Source organism: Apium graveolens, chromosome 10, assembly GCF_009905375.1.
Source record: "Apium graveolens cultivar Ventura chromosome 10, ASM990537v1, whole genome shotgun sequence".
Lineage (NCBI taxonomy): Eukaryota > Viridiplantae > Streptophyta > Magnoliopsida > Apiales > Apiaceae > Apium > Apium graveolens.
Genome location: NC_133656.1, coordinates 150,646,150 through 150,655,222, shown reverse-complemented (window position 1 = coordinate 150,655,222; position 9,073 = coordinate 150,646,150). Strand labels below are relative to the sequence as shown.

The 9,073-nt window shown below is 37.0% G+C and overlaps 3 protein-coding genes and 1 long non-coding RNA gene across 4 annotated transcripts; all 4 read right to left on the bottom strand.

Annotated features, from left to right (window-relative positions):
- Nucleotides 1-221: 221 nt before the first annotated feature.
- On the bottom strand, nucleotides 222-935 carry LOC141691136 (secreted RxLR effector protein 161-like). Its single transcript, XM_074495878.1, has one exon. The coding sequence runs from the start codon at nucleotides 933-935 to the stop codon at nucleotides 222-224; it is 714 nt and encodes a 237-aa protein (XP_074351979.1).
- A 1,774-nt stretch (nucleotides 936-2,709) lies between these two features.
- LOC141692930 (uncharacterized) lies at nucleotides 2,710-4,717 on the bottom strand. The gene is made up of 2 exons (XR_012562962.1): nucleotides 3,314-4,717; nucleotides 2,710-3,005 (listed from the first exon to the last, which is right to left on the bottom strand). It is a non-coding gene; the product is annotated as an uncharacterized LOC141692930 (long non-coding RNA).
- A 203-nt stretch (nucleotides 4,718-4,920) lies between these two features.
- LOC141691135 (SKP1-like protein 4) lies at nucleotides 4,921-5,286 on the bottom strand. Its single transcript, XM_074495877.1, has one exon. The coding sequence runs from the start codon at nucleotides 5,284-5,286 to the stop codon at nucleotides 4,921-4,923; it is 366 nt and encodes a 121-aa protein (XP_074351978.1).
- LOC141692833 (potassium transporter 5-like) lies at nucleotides 4,992-9,067 on the bottom strand (the record flags this gene model as incomplete). The annotated part of the gene is made up of 6 exons (XM_074497784.1): nucleotides 4,992-6,564; nucleotides 6,672-6,926; nucleotides 7,070-7,237; nucleotides 7,322-7,582; nucleotides 8,567-8,617; nucleotides 8,848-9,067. Coding segments are annotated over 6 exons (1,923 nt in total), but the record flags the coding sequence as incomplete, so codon positions are not given.
- Nucleotides 9,068-9,073: the final 6 nt, after the last annotated feature.

The following is a 9,073-nucleotide window of genomic DNA, read 5'->3' as shown; positions in this document are numbered from 1 at the left end:
TTCCTATTTACAATCTGATGTTGAATTATAAAGGTACAGGTCTTAGCTGAGTTTACAGTATTAGCCCTAATATAGTTAACATCCCCCCTCCAGTGAGGAGTGGAAAACAAATTTGTAACTCCTAACTTGACCAATAAAGACTGCAGGTGAACAACTCCCAAAGCCTTTGTAAACAAATCTGCAGGTTGGTCCCTAGTAGAAAGATAAGCAGTAGTGATGATCTATCTTTGCAATTTTTCCCGAACCAAGTGACAGTCAATTTCGATATGCTTAGTTCGTTCATGATAAATGGGATTGCCAGCAATGTAAATGGCAGAAAGATTATCATAAAATAGTTGCGTAGGAGCTTGCTGAGGAACTGAGAGTTCAGTTAATAAGGAACGAAGCCAGACGATCTCACATGTTGTATCAGCCATGGAACGATACTCAGCCTCGGAAGAAGACCGTGAAACAGTTGGTTGTTTCTTACTTTTCCATGAGATTAAAGATCCTCCAAGAGTAATGCAAAATCCAGTGACAGAACGACGAGTAATTTTACAGCTTCCCCAGTCAGCATCGCAATAAGCAGTCAATTGCACAGTAGAAGAGGCTGATAAAAGAAGGCCTTGACCACAGGTGCCCTTAATGTAGCGTAAAAGTTTGTAAGCATCCTGTAAATGTTGAGGTTTTGGAGCAGCCATAAACTGAGCTAGTATATGGACAGCATAAGCGATGTCAGGACGCGTGATGGTGAGATAGATTAACCGTCCAACCAGACGACGATATAAGGAAACATCCAAAATAGGAGAAGCATTATCACTGGCAAGAAGTTGATGATTTTGTTCCATAGGAACCACAGAAGTAGAACAAGCAGTTAAACCAACATCTTTAAGCAGATCTAAGGTATACTTTCGCTGATTCAAGTAAATACCAGCTGAAGATCGAGCTAATTCCATGCCTAGAAAGTATTTTAAAGTGCCCAAGTCCTTGATTTTAAAACAAGAACTTAAAAATTGTTTGACTCAAGTCAAGAGTGAGACATCATTCCCAGTTAAAACCATATTATCGACATACACTAGGAGAGCAGCAAATGAGGTGCCAGTAGAAAAAGTAAACAGAGAGTGATCACTCATAGATTGTTTGAAGCCAAACTGAAGTAAAGCAGCATAAAGCTTTAGAAACCATTGACGAGGGGCTTGTTTTAAACCGTAAAGGGATTTCTTAAGCTTGCAAACTAACCGCTGACCAGGATATTGAGCCTGAACATCAGAAGATGGTGTATAACCCGGAGGCAAGACCATATATACATCTTCATCTAAGTCCCCATGTAAGAACACATTCGTAACATCTAACTGATCAATCACCCATTGCTTGGCTGCTGTAACCGACAATAATGTTCGAAAAGAAGTCATTTTAGCAACCGGCGCAAATGTTTCAAAATAATCAACACCCTCTGTTTGAGTAAAACCTTTTGCTACTAGACGGGCTTTATAACGTTCTACATCCCCTGTGGGAAAATATTTCACTTTATAAATCCACTTGCAACCGACCAGTTTTTGATTAACAGTCAAAGGCACTACATCTCAAGTGTCATTAGCCTCTAAAGCAGCTAATTCTGAAGCCATAGCTGTACATCATTCAGCACTCTCAGCTGCTTGTGTGTAAGAAACAGGTTCTGGTATTTTAGAGACATTAGCAAGGAAGTGTGTATAATCAGGTGTAAATGTGTCATAATGTACAAAATCTGGAAATGTGGCACAAGTATTTGCCTTGGACACAAATTGACTAGGTAAGCCTGTATAATCACTGTACTTTGATGGAACAGATCGTTGGCGAGTGGGACAAGTAGGAACGGAATTAGAAACAGCTGGAATATCAATTGGTAAAGCATCAAGAGGAACAGAATCAGTATATGAAGGTTCAACTGAATTAACTGTAGAATCTAACGGAACTGTACATGTATATAGAGGATCATCGACCGGTGAGGGAGGACTTGTAAATAACTGAGAAGGTACAGATTGTTTGATATCTTTAAAAGGAAAATTGTGTTCAACAAACTGAACATTCCGAGAGATGAACACCTTTCTAGTAGATAAGTCTAGCAGATGATATCCTTTGTAACCAAATGGATAACCCAACATAATATACTTATTAGCACGAGCAACAAATTTATCTGATGGCTTAGGAGCCTTAGAAGCATAACAGAGAGATCCAAACACACGAAGTTGATCATAATCAGGAACCTTTCCAAACAGAACCTCATAAGGAGATTTTCCATGAATGACAGAAGTTGGTAGTCGATTAATGAGATATGTAGCTGGCAAGAGACAATCTCCCCAAAAATGAATAGGTAGATGAGCATGAAAACGCAATGCTCGGGCTGTATTCAACAAATATCTATGCTTACGCTCAACCTTACCATTTTGTTGAGGTGTATATGCACAACTTTTCTGATGTAAAATACCTAAACTCTCAAAAGTAGAAGCCAATTCTTTGTTTAAGAATTCTGTCCCATTATCAGTACGAATAACTTTGACAGATTTATCAAAGTGATTTTTAACATATAGTAAAAAACTGATAAGTAGTGAAGGAACTTCTGACTTATGTTTAAACAGAAAGACCCAGGTAGTTCTAGATGCATCATCAAGAATAGTTAAAAAATGTGTACAATTATCTGTAGTGGACCTGGAATATGGTCCCCATACATCAGCATGTATCAAACTAAACAACTCAGAAGAAACCGATTCACTAGTTGGAAATGGTAAAGTTGACTGTTTAGCATAGTGACAGGAATCACAATCTTGAAAATTTGATGTACATTTGACAGATAATTGATTTAAAATGGTTTCAGGGACATGTCCCAATCTGGCATGCCAGATATTAGAAGTAACATTAGTAGTAGATATACTATTACACCAAGACAAAGAGGAATCTGAATTAGCAGTTGAAGACATCAAACTTGAGCTGAAGACATATAGACCATTCTTGATTTTACCAATCTCTAACTCCCTCTTCCAAGTAGGGTCCTGGATCTAACAAGATACACCAGAGAAAACAGCCGTGAGATTAGTATCTTTCAGCAATTTGGAAATGGACAAAAGATTATGTGTAAAACCAGGTACACACAATACTTGATTTAAAATAAGTCCAGAAATGAGTCTAACACTGCCAACATGAGTAACATTTATCGTATTACCATTGGGCAGGTGTAACAATGCATTACATTTAACAGGATTGATTAACATATCAAGATGTGTAGTAATATGATCAGTTGCACCCGAATCCACAATCCAATGACTTGTATTAGCAGATGATTGTGAATTAAAGAGAGTACCTGCCAAATGCACTATATTGGCAGAGGACCATGTAGCAGGTAAGGCATCAGATGAAGGAGACTTCATAGTATTCTGGAGTAGTTGAACCAGATGATTGAATTGACTATCAGATAATCCATGAGAATTAATACCTGAGCCATCCTGACTACCAACACCAGTTGTACCAGTTGCACCAGTTGTAATGTTGGAATCACTGGAAGTCATAGCTACATGAGCTGCAGATGTACGTTGAGGAGCAGAGAATCGAGGCTTAGGTTTTGGCTTGCCAAACAACCTATGCCATGATGGATAACCAACAACACAAAAACATTTCTCCTTTGAATGCCCTTGCATATGACAAACCTCACAAAATAAAGTAGAATCAGTGTTATTTTTCTTCATAAAAGCACTAGAATTCTGATTATTGCCTACTCCTTTAGATGCAGGCCTTCCAATAATCACACTCCTCATATTCATAGCAACTGATCCAGAATTCATTCCAGATACTGACTGAACATCACGCTGATTTTCATCTTAAAGAAGCATAGCATAGCACTGACTCAAGGTAGGAATAGGTTTCATCAATAATATTTGACCTCGAATAGCAGTAAACATATCACCTAATCCCATCAGGAATTGCATCAATTGAATATCGAGATCGAACACTGTGAGTTTTGAATTGACATCACAGGTGCACTTATGACAATCACACCTAGGTCTAGAAGTGAGACTCTCCAATTCATCACTTAATGTCTTATACCGAGTGTAATACGCAGTGAGACTCATTGAACCTTGAGAAAGTTGTGAGATCTCTTTTCTCAGGTTAAACAATTTAGGCAAATTGCTTTGTGCATAACGAATTGCTAATTCAAGCCAAATAGAGTGAGCAGAGTCCATGTATACTATGCTATTGCGAATATCAGAAGAAACAGAGTTTAGAAGCCATAAAATTACCATATGATTGCATCGATTCCAATGATTTAATAGAGGTGAGTTTGAAGCAGGTTTGACAATGGAGCCGTCAACAAAACCTAGCTTCATCTTTGAGGACAGTGCAATCTCCATAGATCTACTCCATTGTGAGTAGTTTTGTTCATTAAGAACAACAGTCGTGAGGCTCATGCCTGGATTATCTGAGGAGGACAGAAAATAAGGATGATTTGCATCGATAATTGTTGATCCAGATGTACCAGTAACTACACTGGAGTAAGAAGTTTGTGCAGCCATTGTTGTACGGATGAAAAAAAAACCGATCGAAGAAATGAAAAACTCATAACTAAGCGGAAACTAAAGATGTAGTGAACTTGATGAAGAAATCAGCGAAACAAACTAAACGAAATCATTGAGATTTGGCTCTGATACCATGTCAAATCTATGATTACAGAAGAAACATTATCTTGAGGAAGAAGATAAGAAAAATGAAGAATGTAGAATTGTTATTTCTTACTTACTAAGATACATGACTCTATCTGTTTTTATATAGAAGCTCTAACAGAATGCCAGCTTGACCACACATCGTGACATCACACTTTCTATATTACTAGTAGTCTCTTTCCTATTTACAATCTGATGTTGAATTGTAAAGGTACAGGTCTTAGCTGAGTTTACAGTATTAGCCCTAATATAGTTAACACTTCTCCTCGATTATATCAGCTAATGCCTGAGAAGTCAAGTCCAAGAAACTCTTGATGTTGAGATAATTTGCAGCCGACATCAGGCCAAACAGAACATTCTTATCAATGTTAACAAACTCGGCATCAAAGCTCTCAAGTTCATTATTATCATCTTTCGGGGACGTTACATGTTTCTTACAATACTCAATAACCTTAGCTAAGATATTACTGCTTACTTTGGGAAGGGGAATGACTGTGTCTGCGCAGTCATGTTCAATCATGTGTTTGATTGTCTGAGACTCAAAAGCCAGAGCTTCTTCTACCTCGAAAACTTCGTTGTTGGAACTCCTCAACATGATCATCTTTGATTCAGAAGCCATGGCTGATGGAGATTATATATCGTAAAGTGAAAAGCCTTTTGTTAGACTTTGCTATGATTTGTGTCCGGGATATAGGCATTATATATAGGGGGCAAGAGAGGGAGAGAGCTGATGATTACCAATCTGTATTGAAATAAAATTTCGATACAGTCTGTCTTTTTCTCCAAATTCAAACTCGATTAGTAAAACCATGCAACTTCATATTGATAAAAGGTTGCTCAAGTTTTATGATTTGCATTGTTATCTAATTAACAAGAAATAGCTTCACATCACAATATGTTGAACAAATTCTCCTTGAAAGATAGTAAAATTACTGAAGCTCGTAAGTCATCCCAACTTTAAGCATTCTCTCTTGAGGTATGTCAAACACCTTGTTAATGCTTTGTCTTAAGTTGTTCTTCAAGAAATAATAAGCATAATTTATCAGAACTCTCTTCCAAAGGTTTGCGCTTTTTCCTGCAATTACCTCATTGTCTCCCACAAAATGCACAACTCCTGCGTGCCAAGCCTTCTCCACCACTTCCATCATCTCTGTGCCATGTGTCACCTCTTCTATGTTTCTCTCCGTTGCCTCATTTTCTATTTCATCTTCCTCAATTTGCACACAAATATCGTCGTTATCTGCCTCATTGCTTTGTACGTGATTTTGGTTACTTTCGTTTATCAGAAATTCTTCTTGCATGTATGCCTTTAATCCCTCTACTAAAAGTCTTTCGAATGGCTCCTCTTCATTGCGTATATCAGTATACCCATATCTCACTATGCAACGAAACATATTAAGTTCTTTAGGTTGAACTTGACGAAAGAGAAACCGCTCATCCACTGGAACTTTGCTAATTGGCAGTGACTTGATGGAGACAAAAACCAGAAGCGAGTGCAGAACTGGGACATTTGATACATACTGACCGAAAATGGGAGGTATCCCTTGAACAAGCTCTGAGTAGAACACTGCAATACCAGGAAGTCGAGAAACGTTTGTGTTGAGTGCAATGTCCTTTAATCTTTCTGCAGAAATCTTGTGTTCCAACTCATAGTAATACTTTCTTCGGTACACATCATTCCATGTGTACATTATCGCTAGTAAAATTACAGCAAATACTAGAGGTAGGTATCCTCCCTCTATAAATTTTGAAAGAACTGCAGTTAAGTAGAGAAGCTCTAACCCTCCAATGATAAGAATGTAGGAGATTATGAGGAGGAGATGTGTTTTCCATATCATTATCATGATTACAACAAGTAATGATGATGTTATTGCCATCACAGAAACAACCGCAAGACCTGCACATGTTAAACTACGTCAAACTCATCTAACTCATCTAAATGCTTAAATTGTTATAACATGTATGAATTCAAATATGAATAAATAGGATAATTGAAGAAATTACCATATGCATTTCCTAGTTTCCCTGGATCCCTGAATCCTAGAGTTACCGCGACACAGGCCAACATTAACAGATAGTTGATTTCAGGTATGTAAACCTGTCCTTCATATTTCGTGGATGTATGAACGATTTTCACACGAGGAAAACACCCTAGAGCGAGTGATTGTTGGATGATTGAGAATGTTGCTGATATCAAAGATTGGCTTGCTATTATTGCTGCCAAAACAGCTATCACAAACATAGGCCAATACACTGGACCTGCATCAAGCCAACAAATTTATTATCATTTGTGGTATGATTATTTGAAAGTTTATCTTGTTAACTTATGACTTAACCTATTTGGTTAATCACTGAGACTTATAAGTCAAATGATAACGAGAAATAATTTAAACTGAAATTACCCGGTACAGCTTTGTAGAAGGCGTTCAATGCATCCATTTTGTGCTTACGAAGGTAAGAAGACTGGCCCATGTATTGTAGTACAATAGCTGGATAAATGACAGTGCAAGTACTTAATTGTATAGAACGTACAGTAAAATGTCCAACATCGGCAAATAATGCCTCGGCTCCTACATCAACAAAAATCAATGGTCAGAAAAATCTAAAGATGCAATATTTTCTCTTTTGCTAAGAAATATGGAATCAATTAACACCTGTGATGGAGAGAACAGTGCCTCCAAGGGAAATCCAAGCCTGTTTCTTGTCTCTTTTGAAATAGTAGATGATATACATTGGATTTAAAGCTTTAATCACAGAGGGATCATATTTGATGAAATTGTATAGGCCAGTGAAAGCGATAAAAAAGAACCAGATGAGAAGGATGGGTGCAAAGGTGTAGCCAACTTTGCCTGTCCCAAATCTTTGAACTATGAACAGGACAACTAAAACTGCAACTGACATCCACACAATCATATCTAAGAAAAACATAAAAGCACCTGTTAGTACATATAAATACATAAATAGAGCAAAATAGATAGACTGTCATCTTCATAGAAGTATAGAACTACTCTGTAGTGCAGACTTCAGACAATCTACAAAAACAAGAAAAATGAATCCCAAAAACTAAATTGTAGGACAACAACCTTTTCTGTGTACATATAACATCTACTGCATGTGGGTGAGAGGGTCAAAGAACACCTCCTCACTATGTAAATCAGCCCTTGCATTCAAACCTCTGGCTTTCCTTTTAAGTGCTAAGTTTTAATTAACACTTCTAAATTCCAACTAATTGTTTTAAACTCTATGACCAATACATCTTGGCTAAACGTTTTAGACATGAGATTCTAAATTCTAGCCAACAATTATATATTCAAACCAATACTTCCTGCTGTCTGCGTTACGCACATGACTACCTTAAGTTCTGATCAATAATACAATCCTGAAGAACTCCCACCAGATATACACACATGAAGACCAAAAGAAATCTAGGAAGTTTTGGTTTGATCATTTCATTTGCTTTCACAGCTTTGATGAACTCTTGAATTTAGCCTAAGTGCTTAATCTCAACCTCAAAGCCAACTTAGCCAACAAGCGCTTTATTCAAAATTACTCAATAACACCTTCACAAGAATTGTAAGCCTTCAATGTCAGTGAAGATAGTACTCTCACTCACATTTTAGGTATCACTGACTGAATTCTGCCCTGGTACTCTGTCTATTTAAGACCTAGATATAATAACTGTTAATCAACACTTTATTCTGGCTTGTAATAGAATTTTGGTTTCAGACTAGACTTGTCACAATAGAATTTTAAAATGGACATAACAGTATGTTTCTCTGTTTTAAAACAGACATAAGAAGATTTCATACTTACAATATACAGAGTAGGTTTCAATGAGCCCAAATAATTTTGAGCAGTATAAAACTGATTTATAATAACAGAGAAATTGTTATCGTTACCTTCAGTCATTTTGTTTGAAGCTTGCTTGATTCCTCCCACAGCTGACAACACTGGAGACCAAAGTGAAGCATAAAAGTTAACTTGTTCATTTACATACACATTAAATTGTGTTTGAAATCAGTTTCCAATATCCGATCATGGTTATAAGAACAAAGTAACTATCATTTGTTTTTATCAAGTATTGTGAATGATAAGTGGATCACTGTGATCAGTCTTGCGTTATAAAAGCTGTCAATAAACGCTAGCGCAACTGAAAAGAATAATAAAACACAAAAAATACCTGAAATGCAAGGAGTGAGTATACCATCTCCAATGACCATACAAGTGCCAATCATAGTAGCAAATAAAAGAACATACTTAGAGAACTGGCTTTTCTCTAGCTTAGATTTCAGCTTCGATGCTCTTTTGAGCCTATTATTCGGTGTTTCCAACTTATAATTTGATACATCTCTATCTGCAGCTTCTTGACTTGGAATAAACCCCGCCTTTGCATATCGGCATATTAA

Excerpts from the sequence above, each read along its gene's own strand:
- LOC141691136 (XM_074495878.1), bottom strand. The coding sequence starts at position 935 with ATGGAATTAGCTCGATCTTCAGCTGGTATTTACTTGAATCAGCGAAAG.
- LOC141691135 (XM_074495877.1), bottom strand. The coding sequence starts at position 5,286 with ATGGCTTCTGAATCAAAGATGATCATGTTGAGGAGTTCCAACAACGAA.